The sequence below is a fragment of the Artibeus jamaicensis genome, unplaced genomic scaffold, assembly GCF_021234435.1.
Source record: "Artibeus jamaicensis isolate MK-2021 breed Jamaican fruit bat unplaced genomic scaffold, CSHL_Jam_final contig_332, whole genome shotgun sequence".
Lineage (NCBI taxonomy): Eukaryota > Metazoa > Chordata > Mammalia > Chiroptera > Phyllostomidae > Artibeus > Artibeus jamaicensis.
The window spans coordinates 24960303-24981133 of NW_026521788.1; the positions used below are offsets into that span (position 1 = coordinate 24960303).

The window sequence follows — 20831 nt, forward strand, 5'->3', positions numbered from 1 at the left end:
CTAAAAATTTATTCTAAGGAGCTTATCAGAAATGTGGTCAAACACTTTTTAAAGATATTCATCATAGTGTAATATTATTAAAAAATCAGAAATAGCCTAAAGAATTAATCATATCATAATCCTGCTTTTTGTAAAAATAAAGCAAAATATACAGTAAATATGTGTAATAAAGCTACATGTAACTCATGAAATTTGAAAGGGGGGATTATCAATAATTTTTATTGCTTTACATATTTCAAGACTATCCACAATGAAAAATGTTGCTATTTTGGGTAACATAAGGGTTTTTTTGTTTCACTTGGTTTTTGTATAATGTTTGACAGTTCATTACATTTTACTTGTAATGTATTCTTTTATATGTGTTATCATTAAAACACTTGACATTTGTGTACTCTTTCTCCCTTATATTACGCAGGAAGCTGAGGCCAACTCTAGCTTTTCCTCATTCTTTAGAATCCTCTTCCCATACTGCCCTGCCCTGTGTACCTAAGGAGCACTTCATAGATGCACGTTACTACAAAGTCTACACTAGGATGCACATCCTAAAAAACATATCATAATATTAAATCTCATATTTATGTGATAACTCCTAAGAGCTCCTCAGGACATAGTTGGTACTCATTAAACACCTGCTGTTTAGCTGTAATTAAACGCTGGTTGGTAGCATGCGAGGAACCCATACCATTACGGAAACTGGTATTCCTGACCTGAAGATAAAGTTCTTTGAGTTCAGTCTCACAGAATGATACATATTTTAAGAGTTGGAAGCTATCTTTTTTAAAAAACCATTGAATTCTCTCTTTTTTATAGGTAAAAACTTGGCCCTGGGTTATTAAGTGAGTTGTCCAAATTTATACTGATAATTAATGATGAAGTCAGTACAATAGTTCAGGCTTTGAAATTCTTAAGTGTATCAATCTAAGTTATAAATATTTTTCACTTATTCAGTTTCCAGAACTGGGAACAGTGATGGGCATCTAAGTCTGTGATGTGCATCTAAGGTGCAGACTTCATTCTTCACACAATACTTTTAAAAAGTCAGTGAATGGGTACCCTATAGGCATACTACCTTGAAAATTCTAAACCTGGCAGTTCCTAAAGGGATCAGGGAAGGTCTTGAGATTGCTGGTTCAATATAATCTAGAAACGCCCTTTGCAGACTTGGCTCAATGTGGACATCTTCATTGCAAGTTGAATCTGGAAGCTGAATCTTGTGATGAAGCTAGATCTTCCAAGCCATGGAAGGATGACTTTTCCTCCCAGCCCCACCCATGTCATGTTGAATCACTCTTAAAGACCTATGAGCCATTCCTTAGCACTGACTCATATACTGACAAAGCCTTTGTCTCTTTCTTTAGGAGAGAACTGGCCTGTGAGTGATGATTCTGTCCTCATTCTTGATTCTAACCGGAAAAATGTCTAGCCTTTGTCCTGAAGTCTTTATAAATAGAGTCAAAAGTTCTACTACCACCTCCTAAGCTGGGGATACAATTTGGACAGAACACGACCCCATCTCTGATTTCGTCCTTAAACTTTTGTGTGTTCCCCACTCCCCCATCCCTGGCTGCATTCTTACCTGTTTGCCTAAGTGGGTACCAGGCCACATCCCGCTGCTCCCATCCAGAACGGCCAGTTTGAGAAGCCTGAAGACTGGCCTGGTAGAGAGACTCCAATTCTGAGGTCTCCTGCTCTGTGTCTTGGTTCCAGTGTGGATGCAAAAGGATGTGGTTTCTGTCTGGATAGGCTGCACAGGTATAGGGATTTGTGGGGGAGGACTTTATTTCTGGCCCAGGGACCCCATGTTTAAGCTGAGAGTCACAAAGATTTGTGACATTCACCCAGGAATCTAAAGGCAAGGAAGTTCCCAAGTCCACATTGCTGTCCAACTCCTTAGGCCTAGCATCTCTTACTTGTGATGGCTTCCTTTGGTACATATCTGGCTCTGCCAACCTGGGCTGTCCTCCCCAAGAAGTCTCACCATTGGGCAGCCCAGAGTTCATGGCAAGAGAAGGATGATTATAAGGATCTTCCCAGGAAGGCAGTCTGTCCCTGCTATCCACAGAGGGTTGCTGTTTTGCCCAAGGCCAGTGGCCTTTCCCTTGACCCTGTGGGAAAGGAGGCTTAGAGTCAGAAGGGGAAGAGCTCTTCCTTCGACTATTTGGAAAACTTCTGTCCTGGGAACCAGTACCATCTCTTGTGGTGGCACCTTGCATCCTCTGGAACTGTTCTGCCAGAGAGCGGACAAGCCCCTTTGTGCCCAGAAACTCTGGCGTACAGGGCTCCTCACTGCCTCCGTTCACTTTTGAAGTCAACAAAGTTTTGAGGCTTTTGGCTTGGAGGCATTGGTTAGTTTTCTGCACAGTATCAGGAGAGTGAAACACAGATGAAGAAGCAGCAGGCATTACGGGGTGGCAGGCTCTATAAAGGGGAAGGTCGGGCTGAGTTGATGAACTTACAAGACCACAGGCTAGGCGGTGTGCATCATCTTTTTCACACGTGGTTATTCCAGTTGGGTGTGACCAAGCTATCACCTGGGATGAGTCAACAGGACCCCTCTTTTCTTGGAATAGCTCTTCTTGATCAATGCCTCTTCCTTCTTGAGGGGAGAACCTGTTGCAGCTTCTGTTATCTGCCCTGTAGCCTTGCAGCTTACCCTCTGGTATATCTAACGGTTCCCAACCATGATGAGAGTTCTTCTCAGTTGTCCCTGGTGTTTTAGGTGAGCACTGCCTGTGCAACACAGAGGGGTCAATGCTCTCCAGCTCTACTGAAGTAAGAAGGTTCGAGGCAGACCTACTGGGGGAAATACGCTGTGGGGCAGACAGGGTAGATGACTCTGGGAAGAGTGGTGACTGTGACTCATGGCAGGAAGCTGATGAGTAGACGGAAGAACTGGCCCCAAACTCTGTATTCGTGTAGGGTTCCAGTTGTGCCTCCCGGCTTAACAATACTTGGAGCGGGATAGGCTGTTCACTGAAATAAATGGAGAGAGCCAGTCATAAACTGTCTTGACAAAAATCACCTACAAAAAACTTTTCAGTTTCCATATCTAGCTAACCACAGAGGGAATGGTGAAAATAAAGGCAAAGACAAGACAAGACAAGTGTAGTCAACAGTTCAGAGGTTCACGAGAGAAGGCACATGGTCTGCTTCCACCCAAATAATTGGTAATATTAATCCTCTTTAATACACGCCCTCACCAAAGTTTCACAGAGTAGTATTAAGTAAAGCCCTTGCCAGTATTCTTCGCTGCCTGTGAAGTCCTATTCAAACCATATTTTACTTGCAAATTAAAAAACAAAAATTGCTAGTCCTACATGCAAATGACCTGGAAAGTAAGCAAAGCCTAGAAATCACACACACCTGGGGTCGAGAACGGCCGGACAGCCAAAAGAACCAAAAGGCCATATTTACAGAGTACAGGATGGTTTGGGTTCATGAAATCACATAAAAATCAACTATTTCAAGTGTGTTTTCATTATCTGGATTTGGTTGTATTACTCACTGAGATGTTTCCCCAAAGTAATGCACTGTCACTGTCTTCAAATTTGGGAGTGGGAGTCAGCATTTAGTTCGTTTCTCACTAACTGCTTTGTATTTCGGACCTAAAAATTGTGTTAGAAGCACTTAAATAAAACCTTGATCACTCACATATATCAAGTGACATAAATTTTCTAGAAAGACTTTATCTGCCTAAATTGTTTCTATTCAAAACATATTTGATCAGATCCCCAGATCAGCATTCAACTGCAGGAGTACACATGGGAGAAAAAGGACCCTAGTGTGGACATTAAATTTGAACAATATACTACAAACTTTTGTGGATACAATCACCCAGTCACCCCTACAACATTATGAGAATATGATATTATACTTATATGGGAAACCTATAAGTGGAATCAAATAGACCTACCTGGATTTGAATTCCATACTTCTACCACTTGTTAGCTGAGTAATACTCAGTACCTTACTTAACCTACCCTACAAGCCTGATTTTTTTATTTACATATATCACTAAATAGTCCTTATCCTAAGGTTATTGTGAGAATTAAAATAAAACATAAAGTGTTTAAACTTAGTGCCTGGGTATAGGCAGATGTTTAAAAAATATTAGCTGCTTTTATAATATTTATATTCTGAAAACCACTCAGATTTATTAACAGCCAAAATTTACTTTTACTAAAATCTATTTTAAGTTAACACCCAAATTCAAGGGTTAAATGTAAGAATGACATCAATGGCCACAGGAACTTTTTTCAACTTTTTTTGATTCCCTGTAGTCCTGACCACAGGTAATCAGAACAAAGGGAATCTTCGTGTTTCTTCTCTATGGTTTCATTAAAGCAAGGAGACTGCTTATTCTGCTTCCATGAGAAACAAGAAGCCACTAAAACCTCAAAACAAATTACATGGCTTTTACTGCAACCTGAAATGTAGCTTGATTGCCATGTCTAAGAACTTAATATGTATGGATTTAATATTCCTATTATTACACAAGTCCAGGGAAAAATTCCCCCACAAGAATAATGAACAAGTGGTCTATTTATTATGCTATACTTTTCTTTACCTTTCTAGGAACTATTAAGAAAAGGACCAGCAGTGGGATGAAATTTCACTGCCTGTATGACCTGAGAGAATCAATTTTTTCAGAGGAGTCTTCTCTCCCCTCTAGTTGACAAGACAATGAGAGCTCTGGCCACGGAGAGCCCATGGCCACTTCCTCCCCTGGCACACATCGACTGCTGTGGTTCCCAGGCACTACCTTGTTGGCTGAGGGAGGGCCCCTGCCTGTGAGGGGAGGCAGGCTGAGGATTGCGACGGTTGCTGCGATGATTGCTGCTGCTGCATGCGATCCTGCAGGCTCCGTGCTTTTCGAATACTGATTTGCAACTTCTTATCGACTAGGGCTCTGCTGTGCGTGCTAGAGCTGGCACCATGCAGGGCAAGTCTTAGTTTAGCTAAAATGCAAAAGAAAATATAGCAGAAACAGAACACAAAATACAAACAAAAATAAAAAAGAATAAAATTGAACAAAAAATGAGCAAAGATATGCAGTAAAACTCAAAATATGCAGCAGGAATGTAAGGCGTGAACCATGCATGTGCTGTCCAGGGCACAGAGCTGGCTCTGGCTATAAGGAACATTCACAGAAGCCATGGAGGCCAAACAGGTTAATTCAAATTTAAAAAACAAACAAACGAAAAGCTAAACTAAAATGAGTTAAAAAGATAAACTGGTGCTTCCATCTTAGAGGTTGCCACTCTTATTTTGCAACTGACCTGTCTGACTCTGGTCTCCAAATTCTGCTCCCAACTCCCCTTTCCTGATGGCCAACAGCAGAAATAAGATCCAAACCTGCATCTGTCTTTACAGAACACAACTTCTTGTGGGTCATGTTTAAGAACCGGATACAAATTCTAAGCCTTAGTCCCTGGCTATAACCTAATTGTGCAGCATATCAGAAAGGCAGGAGAGAAACATGAAGAATTAAATATGCATTGCAAAGTCACAGGCCTGGGACGTCACAGCCAATTTATTACTCTCTTCCTTCCATAAGCTGCACCTCACTGAGCAGTGACTAGAGAAAGAGCAAACTAACCTCACAGATGAGGCCTAATTTATCTTGGGATAAGAAGGCAGGCATGGCTGGGTAATCATTCATCGGTGGACTCCTGGTTATTCCAGTAAATATCCATAGGCCACAGTGACAGCACCTGGCACACTTACAAATCTGAAGGGCAAAGACAGCTAGCTAAAGGGCCCCTCAGTTTGGAAGAGTAAATGAGGAGACATAAAAGCTGCTTTTGTTCCATCTTAGTGCCGACACTAATAATACCTGTTGTGAAGGTAATCAAAAGTGCCATAGGCATACTGGTTAGAATTACTTACAGATAGCTTCGTTACAGAGAGCCAAAGCTGCGGCACAGTCTCCCCTCTGTTCCAGGTGCAGCGACTCTTCAAATACTGAATCTGCCTCTTGCAGGGACCTCTCAAAGCCGTCACTCCTCCCTGAAAGGGCCAGCACTTTTCATTTTCATTACAATTGGTTCCCGCTTTTCCTACGTACTGTTGTTTCCTTTCAGTGCACACAGATCCTTGCTGCTGAGCCTTTGTTCCACCCTTATTCCAACTGTCCGTTGCTATTAAGAATTCTCTGAAACACGTAGGACATTCATTTTTGCCTTTACTAACACCTCACCCAAGGCATGAAAGAAGGTATGTCTTTGTCCACCACATACTCCAACTCCAAGACCTCAAAGAAAAAACAAAGTACTGTCTATAGTAGAAGGGTGGGTTCTCATACTTTTACTGACCTGCCCTTCCACAGTGCAACAAGACACATCTTGCTAACCAGTATCAGAATGCCCAAGATCTCCACTGAGACCTCAACTGCTAGGTTAAGGCAAAAGTGGCTTCACTACTCGGTGGAAAGCCATCTGTTAACACTCTGTTCCTATATCAATTCACAGCCCTCTCTGCACCACCCTCAACTGAAAAATCAGTACACCTTTTGGGCACGGGTGGTTAATGGTTCCTAACTTCAATATATCTGTTGAACTGCCTTTGTTGTTGGTTTGCAAGCACATACTTTTCATCAGCACTGCTAAGTATTTACTTTTATCACACCCTTGCTCATCAAACCTACCTCACAACAGTTACCTTCCCAAACAGAGAGCATGGGGTATTTCTTCCTCCCCTGAAAGTGTGCCAAAGCAGGTGCAGGAGAGTCCAAGTACAGAGCCAGATGAAAAAGCAAGAAAGTACTGTAAGGGCAACTTTTGTGAAAGAATCCTAAAGCTTATGCACCCCTTTGCCTTTTACTCACTCATAACCATAAATTGGTAGTAGCTATAAATTCACCTACAGTTAGGATTAATGGTGAGTTTTCCCAAGCAAAAAGGAAAAAAAAGTTAAAATGTCAGTCACTTCCAGCACAATGACTCAACCGTCCACTTACCTTAAGTTGGAGTGGTAAGAATGGCTCTTCCACACCCCTAACATAAATTCCCTAATTTACCATGGCTTTTGAAGAGTAATGGGAAGGTGGTGGAAGTAGTGAGTTAATTCTGAAGAACTTGGCACTCAGGTTCTATGCCACCTCCAGAGATGCAGTTCTCCCCAACCTCCAGGCCTGAAGTGTCCTCATAATATCTAAAATCTACTGATTGTATACAACCTTTATAATAATAGGTGGTGACTACAGCCATTAAAACAAAATTCTCTACAAAGTTTGGTAAACTGTAGTTGACTCATCATTGTACTAGATTTTAATTCTTATCTTCTAGAATCGTAGCACTCCATTTCTTGCTTTTCCACAAGAAGCTAAACCAAAGTGTACGGAGAACTGACAGTGAAGTACAGCCAGAAGAATTCCCTCTCAACTTTAATGTACTTACTACTCTAAAGGCAAAAGGGGGAAAAAGGTAAGGGAGGGAGATGAAAGGGCTCCCCTTTCAAAAGCAATATAAACCTGAGATACCAATGTGATACAGCTTGAGGATAAAAAAGGAAGACTACCCAAATGTAAGGACAGCCGAGGACTTAGAAATTTAAAACCGATTTGGAAACTAATACAATGTCTTGGTAAATAAAAGTCAACAACTGACTCAAATCAAAAGACTGCGGGATTAGAGGAGAAAAGTGGCCCCCATGTAGGCCCCCAAATTAGCACAGGGAGCTTCTCTGTGTATTGATAAAAAGAGGGAAGTGATCAACAGAAATCAGCAACCCAAATTAGCACTGACTAATGATGCATAACCAAGACTATTCTTCACAATGATTTAGCATAATTTGGTACATCCAGTGTTTCTGAATAGTAAGAATAATAAATTCATTTTATTAAAAATAAACAGAGATATGGGTTTCAGTATCTATTTAAGGTAGATAGCTCAACTTTTTTTAACTCCTATTTTGAAGGCTAGTCTCTTCTGGTACAAAGTAGTCCTGAAGCAACTGGAAAAAAAATGTGACCAATGCGGTGCAGTTAGAGAAGCTTAAGTAAAGTCCATGAAAAACACACGAGATTGGAAAATGGATCCTCAGAGGATCAAAAGGCCACTGGGGTCTCTGTTCTCAGAACCCGTTTGGTAGCCTGACGTCCCAAGAGCTCCAGTGGGAAATCGTGAGGGTATGTTTCTGCCCAGCAAGTAGAGTGCTCCTCACTGTCAGTGTGGCTTGCCCAGTGCCCTCTGCTGCTGTTTCTGAATTGTGACTAGTTTTATTTATGCTTTCGACACCTATTTTTTGTAACCATACACTATTTGTAATCTATAGGCTTTAAATAGATGGGCCCAAAATTAGTGCCTGTCTCCAATCAATAGGCCTATTATCTTCTACTTCGCTGAAATAGCTGAATTAAAATACAATATAATTTTGCTACAGCAAAGATAAGGAATTTATGAGCTTGGTATATTTTTTTTCTTCCTTCTTTCACTGTCCCCATCACTGACAATCATTCATCATCGACAACAATTACCCTGATTCTGCAGTTCATCCAAGTCCATAAAGCGGCTAGGGTGAGGGTTAAACCCTTTAGCTGCCTCTAATTCCTTCTCCCGTTTCTTTCGAAGTTCCTGTTCCTGGGCCCTCCTGGCCACTTCTTCTTGCAATTCATCTAGTTCACTTCTGGAAGATATCTCCCCACCTAGAATACAAGCAAGGGAAAAGAGAAATTACCACATTTCCATAACCAAGACTAAGGCAGTCACCACCACTGCACGGCTTTCCCTTGGAACTCCTGCCTTCAGTGTGGAGTTCATGCTTTGAATACCACTTTCATATCAGATTCAAAGTGAGAATCTTGACCTTGGGGTGTGAATAATAATAATAAAAAAACTTTTATTGAGTGTTTCATAACAACAGTAACAACCTAACAACTACCATTTGTTGAGTATTTACCATGTAACAGGCATAGTTTTAAGCACTTTTACATATATTATTTCATTTAATTCTCAATATTATTTTTGAGAACTTAGTATTTTTGGTATTACTACTAAATACTATTTTTGCCCACATTTTAGAAATGAAGAAGTCACAAGGATGGTAAAATAACTTGCCAAAGGTTATAGAGATGGTAAATAGTGGGACTTAATGTAAAGTAAGATAGGTTAAGTTAACAATCCATGCTCTCTCTTAACCATCAGGGAGCATTCTCTACCAGACGCTGCCACTGACTAATTGAGAAGCTTCAAGCAAGTCAATTTCTCCCCATTAATTTCTACCATCTCTTCCACGGTTGTAAAATGTTCATAGTAGTAAAAATTTAATTAGTGTTTAAATATCTAAAAGGATGTACATGTTATATTAAGTGAAAAATCAAGTAACAGAATAGTAGGTATAGTATGACTTCATTTTAAAGATACATACCATAACCATAACACTGGTACCCTCAATTTTAAAGAGGCAACAGGCAGGTTACTGTATGATTGGATTTATTTTACTTGTGTAATTTTTTTAAGTTTAAGTATACTTTATTGATTATGCTATTAGTTACCCCATTTTTCCTCCCTTTTATTCCCCCCTACTCTGCATGCCCCCTCCCATCAGCAATCCCCCACCTTAATTCATGCCCATGGGTCATACATGTAAGTTCTTTGGGCTTCTGCATTTCCTATACTGTTCTTAACCTCCCTCTGTCTATTTTATACCTACCATTTACACTTCTTATTCCCTGTACCTTCCCCTTGTTCTTCCCATCTCTCCCAACTGATAACCCTCCATGTGATCTCCATTTCTGTGACTCTGTTCCTGTTCTAGTTGTTTGCTTAGGTTTTGTTTCTATTTTTAGGTTCAGTTGTTGATAGTTGTGAGTTTGTTCATATTTTTTACTGAATTTTACTGTTCATATTTTTTAGCATCTTCTTTTTCTCAGACAAGTCTCTTTAACTTTTCATACAATAAGAGCTTGGTGATGATGAACTCCTTTACCTTGATCTTGTCTGGGAAGCACTTTATCTGCCCTTCCATTCTAAATGAAAACTTTGCTGGATAGACTAATCTTGGATGTAGGTCCTTACCTGTCATGACTTTGAATACTTCTTTGCAGCCCCTTCTTGCCTGCAAGGTTTCTTTTGAGAAATCAGCTGACAGTCTTATGGGAACTCCTTTGTAGGTAACTGTCTCCTTTTCTCTTGTTGCTTTTAAGATTCTCTGCTTATCAGAGACTTCCGCCAAGATAGAGGTGTAGGTGGAAACACTATGCCTTCTCGCACAACCAAGTTTAAAAACAACAAAGTTTTAGCAACAAAACACAGCCAAACCACAGAAAATTGAACTATACGGAAGTCTGAAAACAACGAATCTTTTAGCCAGACCGGTAAGAGGGGCAAAGCCAGCCGCGGAACGGGGTCGGGCAGGAAACATCCACCGGACCAACCCAGACGCTCGACCCAGGCGCACAGGCAGCCGTGGACAGATTCCAGGTGTGGAGTAGCAGTGGGCGGACCCACTGAGGGTGCAAGACAGCAGGCTGACCGCAGTCACACATTCGCACACAGATAAACCAGCAAAGGAGCAAGCTGTGAGACAGACCGCACAGGCCCCAGCAGCGAGAAGCAGCAGAGGGGACCGCCACTGCCCCCCTTTGACCCCGCCTCCACATACAGCATCACAACCCAGATACCTGGGTAGCCCCGCCTTGGTGAACACCAAAGGGTTCCACTCCTCATACGTAACAGGCTGGAATAGACCAAAACATGGCTCAAGAAGAACTCAAAGCCCCAGAGCCCATAACTCTAATCAACCAAGAAATAGCCAAACTTTCAGATGCTCAGTTCAAAACACTGGTGATCAGGATGCTCACAGAACTGGTTGATTTTAGTCACAAATTAGAGGAACAAAGGAAGGCTAAACTAAGTGAAATGAAGGAAAATGCACAGGAGACCAATAGTGATGGGGAGGAAACTGGGACTCAAATCAAGGGAGTGGACCAGAAGGAAGGAAAAAATGACCAAACAGAAAAGAATGAAGAAACAAGAATTCAAAAAAATGAGCAGAGGCTTAGGAACCTTCAGGACATCTTTAAACACTCCAACATCCAAATTATAGGGGAACCAGAAAGGGAAAAGAAAGAGCAAGTGGGAAAGTTATTTCAACAAATAATAAAGGAGAACTTCCCCAATCTGGCAAAGACAATAGACTTCCAGGAAATCCAGGAAGCTCAGAGAGTCCCAAAGAAGTTGGACCCAAGAAGGAACACACCAAGGCACATCATAATTACATTAGCCAAGATTAAAATGAAGGAGAGAATCCTAGAAGCAGCAAGAGATAAGGGGATAGTCACCTACAAAGGAGTTCCCATCAGACTGTCAGCAGATTTCTCAAAAGAGACCTTCCAGGCAAGAAGGGACTGGAAAGAAGTATTCCAAGTCATGAAAGGCAAGGACCTACATCCAAGATTGATCTATCCAGCAAAGCTTTCATTTAGAATGGAAGGGCAGATAAAGTGCTTCTCAGATAAGATCAAATTCAAGGAGTTCATCATCACCAAGCCCTTATTATATGAAATGTTAAAGGGACTTATCTAAGTAAAAGAAGATAAAAAATATGAACAGTGAAAGGACAGCAAACTCACAGTTAGTAACAACCACACCTAAAACAAAAGCAAACTAAGAGGACAGCTAGATCAGGAGCAGAACCATAGAAATGAAGATCACATGGAGGGTTAGCAACAGGGGAGTGGGAGGAGGAGAAGGAGAGAGAAGGTACAGAAAATAAGTAGCATAGACGGTAGGTAGAAAATAGAGGGGAGGGCAAGAATAGTAAGGGAAATACAGAATCTAAAGAACTTGAGACACGTGGTCATAAACTAAAGGGGGAGAATGGTGGGGGAGGGTGTGTGCAGGGTGGAGGGGAATGAAGGGGGGGGACATAGAATAACTGTAATGGCATAATCGATGAAATATATTTTGAAAAATTTAAAAAAAGATTTTCTGCTTATCTTTAATGTTGGGTAATGTGATTATGATGTGCCTTGGTATATGTTTGCTTGGGTCTAACTTCTTTGGGGGTCTCTGAGCTTCCTGGACTTCCTGGAAGTTTATATCCTTTGCCAGATTGGGAAAGTTTCCCCTTCATTATTTTATCAAATAAGTTTTCAATTTCTTGCTCTTCCTCTTCTCCTTCTGGCACCTCTATGATTCAAATATTGGAACATTTAAAGTTGTCCCAGAGGTTCTTAAGCCCCTCCTCATTTTTTTTTTGTTTCTTCATTCTGTTCTGGTTAAATATTTATTTCTTCCTTCTGCTCCAAATTGTTGATTTGAGTTCCAGTTTTCTTCACATTGCTCTTGGTTCCCTGTACATTTTCTTTTATTTCACTTTACATAGCCTTTACTTCTTTCTCTATTTTGCAACCATACTCAACCATACTCAGTTCTATTAGCATCCTGATTACCAGTGTTTTGAACTCTGCATCTCATAGGTTGGCTATCTCTTCATCACTCAGTTCTATTTTTGGAGCTTTGATCTGTTCTTTCATTTGGGCCACATTTTTTTCTCTCTGCATGCTTGTTACATAGTAAGCGGTGGAGCTTTAGGTATTTACCAGGGTGGGGCAACCCACTGTCACTGCGTTGTGACATTGTATGTGGGTAGGGGTCAGAGAGGGAACAACGCCGATTGCTGGGCTCTCAGCTGGCTTTCAGTCATCTTCCCCACTATCCACAAGCAAATTGGGCCCTTCTGGTGCTGATTCCTGGGTGGGTGGGTGGGTTTGTGTGCATTCTATGATCCTGTGGGTCTCTCCAATGAGAGTTTCTCCTGCTGCCACAACCCTCACAAGTTTTACAGTCAGAGGTTTTGAGGCTTTATTTCCCTGTGCTGGAACCCTGGGCTACGTGCTCTGTCTCATTCTCCAGCTGGTCCCCCTGGTAGATCCACAAGTGTGGGACCTCTTCACCCTGGATGCCCACCTCCGCCCCTCCTATTGGTCTGTATAAATGTTTCTTCTTTAACTCCTTGGTTGTCAGACTTCCATAAAATTCGATTTTCTGGCAGTTCTGGTTATTTTTGGTTTTTAAATTTGTTGCCATTCCCCTTTTGGTAGTGTGAGGAGGCACAGTGTGTCTACTTATGCCTCCATCTTGGTCAGAGTCCTTACTTATGTAACTTTTTAAAAGAGTGATCAAAGTTACTGGTTAAAAATATTTGCTCTATGCCACGCTATTACGATTGGATCAAGTTGTAAGGCGTAAGTAAGGTTCATGATAGAAAGAGGATGGCGAAGTAGTATGGTGTGTGAGAAAATTGTTCAAAGTCCTTGCTAAGTATCTTTTACCAGTTGAGGGATTATATTGGTGAGTTCTATCCAGCCAATCCAAAATTAAAATGATTAAAGAAATCATAAGATTTAAGTCCTTAGTGTACTGAAAGAGCATTGGCTATGTGAAGAAAAGAGAAGGGGGAATAGCCTCATGCCAATCACAAGTTTCTCAAAGCAATGCTAGTCAACACAAAATAAATTAAAATGTATGAATTTTAATAAATCAAACATATGACTTCATCAGGAGTCATGAATTTTTTTCTATGGGTTTCTAATTATAACCTATTCCAGCCCCGTATTTCAGAGATACTTTCTTCTATAGGCATTGTTTTGCTCTGCCAGATGTCAGCAACCTATAGCATCCATACATAAGAGTTCATGCCTTTTTATTACAGCTGTATACCTCCCTTTATAAAACTGACTGCTAAGTTAAAACTGACTGCCAGAACTCCTCAGCAGACTAAATAATACTATGTACCCAACCATTTTCCCTTAGGCATTCCAAAGTCTCCATATTAGGGACACTGTCTAGTTATCGCATCAATTTTCAGCTCTAAGTAAAGGATTTATTTTGACCCATTTAGACTGGGTCTCTACTTAAGCAGAGTATACACTAGAAATATATGTGTGTTGTGAGAGAAATGTAAAATGGAGCTAAAACCTATGACTACCTCAAATCTCCAAACTCCAGTATTCTCTTCTCTTATAGAAAGTATATTTTAACTATTTTCAGTCACTTATGTTTAACGTGAAGGAGTCAACTTATCCCTTGATAGCTTGTTTTGAAAAGGAGTATGAGGATACAAGGAACACTCAAGAAAGGAGGAACAAAAGCCAGGGTACCAGACAGGGCTATAGAGGCAGGGGTAGGGGTAGGCTGGACCTACTTACTTCCCAGTTCTGCCCAAAGTCTACATGTCCCCCTGTGTTATCTTGATTCATGGTATTAAACAATAAGAAATGCATCCCCAAGCGGCTGCCTCTATACCAAGGAAAGCCCTAGGACTGATCCTTCTAAGAAATGCAGATGCTACTGACACTGTTCATAAAATGTCTGTTCCTCCTGCACACACAAGGGGGCTCTCCAAGGTAGAAACAATTAGTCCAGTGTGGTGAATAGAAAATAGATAATCCAAAGATGGAGCAGCTCAAAAGATTCCACTTCTACATTCTGATAGAAAACTCAAAGTGCAACTGTCCTGTAATTTCAAATGTTCTCAGGATGTTTCCTAAACAAAATTGGCAGACAAATCAAGTCCTCCAAATCCATCATCCTTTTGCTTACCTGACAGGGGCTGATGCTTTGTCCAGCCACTCCTGGAGGCTGCAGAGTCTGCCTCCAGGATGCTACTGCTGTGAGACTTTGGGATGTGACGCCAGGAAGGTGCTAACACAGCTGACTTCTTAACACTTGGATCCCTTCAAAAGAGAAACCAGAATCCAGTGAAAGCAGCAGAAGGTGATAACTAGCAACATTCCTAGGACAAATGCCCTCAAAACACCAACAAAGCATTGAATTAATACAATGAAAGTATCTGCTAAACTACTTCTGACAAACTGAAATACCCACTCATTACCCCATCTTATCTCCACCTCATCTACTTTGTACATCTAGTGCAGGGTCTGGCACAAAATTTATTTAATGAGTATGGAATCCCTTCCTCTTTCTTATACCTTTCTAGCATCTTCTAATGTGTAAAACTAAACAGGGTCGAGTGGCCAGGGAAGACCAATGTTAAAGTATGAGGATGTGGTTATCACCCTGTAGAAGAGGCAATCACTCCTTTCCAAGTAGTTGTACTGTCAGGAAACTTGCCTGTGGCAACTCGTTAAAAACAATACACAAAGATCTGAAATTTATAAAGCAAACTGAACGCCCTATGAACAGGGTGCAATGAGGACTATTAAACTGTCATTGTTATCTTATGGCATTATGAATATCATTGGCTTCATAAAACACAGGGTTCCCAGTGACCCTAAAAAAAGAACCTATCCTAAAATGAAAGTCAAGAATAACAACTGGATTTTGTCTCTGATCTTAGAACTACATAAGTTTTGATTCATTAATTTATTCTTTTATTAGAAGTTATTTACTAAACAATTATTTTATACATTAAATACTTCGAAAGTTGCCTCTCCTTTCTCAAATGCCTTTGCTGTTTCTCCCAGCAGAGGGAGCTGTTGCCGTAGAAAGTTGATACAGCACACACCCATAAAATGGTAATAAAGTGCGTCTCCCCACCATCTGAGTTGATAAGCCTCTTGGTGGCTTCTGCTGCTGTTAGGGACAATGCCGCTATTGAAAGGCCAAACAATACCTGCAGACACTCGAGCTCTCAGGCAGGGCTGCATCCAGGCTGACTGGGCTGCTGCTGTTTCGTTCACTGCTCTCATAGCCAGATTCCATTCGCTGAATTAGGCGAGGGTGCTGCTCTAAAACGTGAGAGCCTGGCCTTGCTGGGACCCAAGGCTTGTATTGAGGGCTTGGCCCAGCAGTTTTAAAGTCATAAGCAGGTGGCTTGCTTAGTTCATCTGGTGTAAGTTCTTTAGCTATCCCAATCAAAGGACAAATATGAAAAGGGAGGTAGGTTTAGCATCTGCCTCGAATCAAGACATAACTAACACCTCCCTCCAGCTATTCCTTTACTGAACTTATATCCCCAAAAGACCCAACATTGAGGTAAAAATGAACCTTGTCAAGTCTACCAAAAAACCCAGGTTTTTAAAATACAAAAATCATCTTTATTCTGAAGCCCAATTCTTCCCTAATTATGTTCTCACCTGAGTCCTCAGAAAATGGGCTAAGCTGCGTATAGCCACAGTGCTTCCTTTTGTCCTTACTAAAGATACTGTCAATATTCAGAGACTCCCGTTTGGGTCTCCACGTTGGACGATACTTGTTCGAAGAACTGGATTTTGACTCACTGCTGGTGCTCTCTATTTCCCAATCACGAGGCTGTAAAGGCAGGTTCCTAGGAGGTCTTCTGTCCACCTGGTCTCCTCCTTTCCCAGCAAAAGGAGATCCTAGGTTGGTCTGAGAAGCCAGGGATGGTCTATTATGGATCATATTACTAACTGTCTCTTTAAAATCTCTTAGTCTGTTGGTGCCGCTGGATGGTTTAGAGGCGTTCCTAGGAGCCTGCTTCTCTTTCAGTGTTTCTCCTAAAAACCAAAGAATGAAACAAATATAAATGTTTAAAGTGCTCGCGGATACCCAGATCCCAAAGCTGAGAAAGCAAGGAAAGTTCTCTGAGCAGAAAATAGAAGCCACAGTCTGAAGCGTGACAAGTCTGATGAAGTGAATTGGAAAGAGAAGTAATGCAGAGGTGGCTTGCCTTCACTGTGGTACCCTGAAGCCTGTGGCTCATCGCCTTTCCTCCTAACCCGGCCAGAGCTCCTCTTGCGCTCTATCAGAGACCCTTTCTTGGATGTCAGTTTCTGATTACATTCACTATCAGTCAGGTGTCCTAAAAGAACAAGGAAATGGGGGTAAGCTGGTATCTGAGACTGACCTCCACCCTCCTGAGAAGCTTACTCTCCCTTTGGGATTCACGGCAGTGGCACACATTTAGCGCACCCGTGGATCGAAAGCTGCAGGGGTTATGGCAACCAGATTTAAGTGTGGCAGGAATCTCTTAATAGATAAATACAAAGAAGCTCAAGTAGTTAATGGGAGCGTCCAAATTTACACTACAATGTTTCCTGAGCAATTACCAGTCTCAATCCCTACTCCTAATTTTTTCCAGTAATCTTAAGAACACATTACTTGATGCTTTTTAAAAGGTAAAAGTTTTCAAGATTGTGTAAAAATGTCACATACGAATATATTTTCACTCTTATAAATAGCAAACAATGCTTTCCTTTTATTTACTTAACAACACATACCAAGTAAAGCCTAATATTTATTACACCTGGTATTATCCCTGGTGTCTCAGTCTCTGCTCACAAGAGCTCTGATTGTGTATGCCTTTAAGACCCAGTTCTAAACCTTTCTTAAGTGTGAATCATTTAAAAGAACATCTGAACTTTGAATAATTCTCATTCCCATCCCCAACCAGGCTTCACCAAACGATTATACTTCATAGTTCCTCAATACAAATTGCTGGGAAACCCAGAAGATCTGGGCTTCTTATATAACTTGCCTTCCTTCATGCCCAGTGTATGTGAATATTTGAGTATGATTTGACAACAGGAAAGGTCAGATTCCAAAGGATATAATCACCTAACATACTGGGGGCCAGAGGTGAATTAGGCAACTGAATTAAATTGAAAGGCAGGCTTAGAGAAAATCACCTAGGTTCTCAAATGCATTAAGAGTTAACAAAAATTTGGTTTCAGCCCTAACTGGTATGGCTCAGTGGATTGAGCACCGGACTGCGAAGTAGAGGGTCACTAGTTCAATTCCCAGTCAGGGCACATGCGTGGGTTGCAGGCCAGGTTCCCCGGTGTGGGGAGAGCAAGAGGCAACCACACATTGACATTTCTCTCCCTCTCTTTCTCCCTCCCTTCCCCTCTGTCTAAAAATAAATAAATAAAATCTTAAGAAAAAAATTTTTAGTTTGTTTCATATGTTAGCATATGAAAATCTTTGTACATATTCAGGTATCAGCAATATAGTGATATGCCTACATTTACTGATGCAATCTTTTATTGCTTTTATCTGATCCTTTGCTACCTCTGGACCCATAAGAGAGATTTAAGAAAGGAGGAAATAACTTGGAGCTACTGGAAGTATAAATACTAAACTTATGGAGACATGCTCCCCTACCCCAGCCATTCACAAACCTTTAATATAAACTTGAATATCCTGGAAAATATGTTTTATTTATCCTGTGACTTATCTTCTCCCTAGTTCACAGTTTCAGAAATACGGTTTTAAAAATATCACATTTTGCAGTAGTAATTTATGCAATAGTTATCAAAAGTAATCCAATGTGAATCTGACCAAAACTCTAGATCCAATCACCAACTTATAAGAAATACAGAGCACAGAGAAACTTGCTAAAGTTTATCATAGGAACACAATCAACAAAATTTAGAATGTGGGAATCTATAGGACAAATTACCTAATTCTTTAACAATAAATTGCAAGGAAAAAATAAGAGAAACCTATAGATTAAAAGAAACACAAAAGGCGTAACCCACTGTAATATGTAGCCCTCATTTTGATTCTGAGTCAAACAAACCATTAAAAAGTTATGACTATATTTATAAGAAAATTGGATGTTTAAACACCCACTAGTTATTTAGTGGTTTAAAGGAGCTACTGTTAACATTTTTAAGTGTGATAATGGTATATTTAAAAGTTATTTCTTATATTTTAGGTATGCATACTAAACATTTATGAAAAAGGTGACATGTCTGGGATTTGAATAATCCAGAATATTCAGAATCATCCAGGAGAAGGGGGAGTGGGTAGAAGTACAGATGGAACTAGATTGGCTATGAGTTATAATTATTGAAACTAGGTGATGGGTATGTTGAGGGGCAGTATGCTATCCTGTATACTTCTGCATACGTTTGAACTTTTCTGTTTTCAAAAAGGGGCCATGCACACAGTACAAGCTGCCATGAACTCACTAATTCCCAAGTTCTATCCCTTCGGTGGTAACTTTCATCTCAGCAGTCATTTGTTCACTGTTCTTCCTTTTATGCCCTAAACTGCTTTTTTCCACTGACACAGGCACATTCTGAATAGATTAATAAAAAAATTTAAGAATGTTCTCTGCATGGAACTCACAATAACAAACAGGCAAGCTTTCATTCTCATGTGTCTCTGTCCTTTCAGGAAGCCTAACAAGGTGACAAGCACGTGTCCCTTTGTCATAATATGCCCCTTCCCTCAAAGCCCTTCACTTGGGACAAGGCCTGGCATGAGAACGTCATGAGGTAAAAGACCAAAGGAGTTTAATGGAGCACTATGAGAAGGACAGGGATTAAAAGCACAGCAGAAGAAAAACAGATTAGATTTTAGAATAAACTATCACATCAATAATCACATCACAGCCCTAACTAGTGTGGCTCAGTGGATTGAGGGCCAGCCCATGAACCAAAGGGTCGCTGGTTCATTTTCCAGTCAGGGCACATGCCTGGGTTGTCGGCCAGGTCCCCAGTAGGGGGTGCGCAAGAGGCAACCACACACTGACGTTTCTCTCCCTCTCTTTCTCTCTCTTTTCCCCCTCTCTAAAAATAAATAAATAAATAAATAAATAAATAAAACCTTTTAAAAAATAATCACATCACAATTGTCCTTACCGGTACACTGCTGTTGACAGGAATATATGCAATGGAACATCATTGTTCGTTCAGAATTGTGTTACTTATTTTGATCCCACTCAATTACTAAAGTTCTGTGCCTTCTTGTCTTTGCATGACAAACATTTCTGACTTGTCCCAATTTCTTTTTCTTGGAAACCCTTTCTGCACGAACAAGCAGGATCCACTGCATTGAGTCCCTACCTGTGTCCCGACTGCTCTGAGACGTGGAATCATTCTCCACATTATAGATGACTGTCCCCTGAGAATCAGAAGAGAAGTGACTGACCACAGATTCATGGTGGGAGTGTTTGTAGGGATAGCTCTCCGTTGAGGAATCTGTTCGAGTATCGCTTGAGATGGAGGGCTCCCTCCCTGAAGGAAGGAGGAGACACATACATAAAAGTGAGGGAAGAGAGAAAGACAGTGAGAGAGAGGGGCAAAGAGCTGGATGGCAACAAAGGTCCATAAGGCAAGAAATTCCTAGATGGAACAGTGAAAAGGATATACCAGAGCCATTCTTCCCAACACCCAACTTCCAGATAACACAGACACACAAACAATTCTTCCCATTCCTGCCCCTACCTTGCTGAAGCCCTCACTTTGCCTGCCACTGTGAAAAACTGTGGGGCTTTTAGAAAACCTATGGGGGGAAAGTGGAAGAAAGGAAAAAGTTGTGAAAAATAAGATCCACTTAGATGGAGTCCCAGGCCGACCTGGCATACATAACCCCTAACCCATAATTTTTTTCCTCTACTGCCAGAAATGTCACTTTAAAAAATTAATTGACATTATAAGCATTTTTAGTATCTTTGAGAAATCATGGGGCTGTTATTTATACTTTTATGTGAATTAGTTAAATCAGAATACTTTCCTCTAAACACCTAGCTGAGCTAAGTGGTGACAATGCGTGTTTGATCGAAGGCAGAAGTAGAGCTGGTCTGGTTGAGGTTACACAGCTGGGAAGAACACCAGTTATCAAGCAGGAGAGAGATACAAAAGGGAGGGAAAAAGATTCCAAAGACAAGCGTCTTCTCTTTTGAAATTATACTTAGAGCCAGCCCTAAAAAGAGAAGTGGAAAAGAACATTTCTTTTTCCTTTTCAGAAGTCAAGCCAAAATCATTAGGGTTATATTTCTAATATACAGGGTCCAGCACAAATAATGCCGCCTTTCATTACAAAATCCATTATTACAAAATTGTCAGCATGTAATTCTATAACATAACAATATCACACTCAAACTCACCATATGACATTTTAGGTGAAATGTTCAAATTAAAACGATAAATTATTATACCCACATTATTACCCTGC

General features: G+C 40.7%; 1 protein-coding gene across 10 annotated transcripts in view; it reads right to left on the reverse strand.

The window, feature by feature from the left end:
• Nucleotides 1-20831, reverse strand: part of USP54 (ubiquitin specific peptidase 54) — a 159333-nt gene that overhangs the window by 15154 nt on the left and 123348 nt on the right. For 8 of the 10 annotated variants that reach the window (XM_053664000.1, XM_037130626.2, XM_053663999.1 and 5 more), the window contains 9 exons: nt 19721-19891; nt 16597-16728; nt 16043-16423; nt 15580-15811; nt 14547-14680; nt 8477-8644; nt 5890-6009; nt 4763-4958; nt 1577-2973 (listed from right to left, as the gene is read on the reverse strand). In XM_053664000.1, coding sequence (XP_053519975.1) covers nt 1577-2973; nt 4763-4958; nt 5890-6009; nt 8477-8644; nt 14547-14680; nt 15580-15811; nt 16043-16423; nt 16597-16728; nt 19721-19891 — 2931 coding nt within the window. The remainder of the gene's footprint in view (nt 1-1576; nt 2974-4762; nt 4959-5889; nt 6010-8476; nt 8645-14546; nt 14681-15579; nt 15812-16042; nt 16424-16596; nt 16729-19720; nt 19892-20831) is intronic. The other 2 variants (XM_037130627.2, XM_037130628.2) reach the window with 2 other exon arrangements.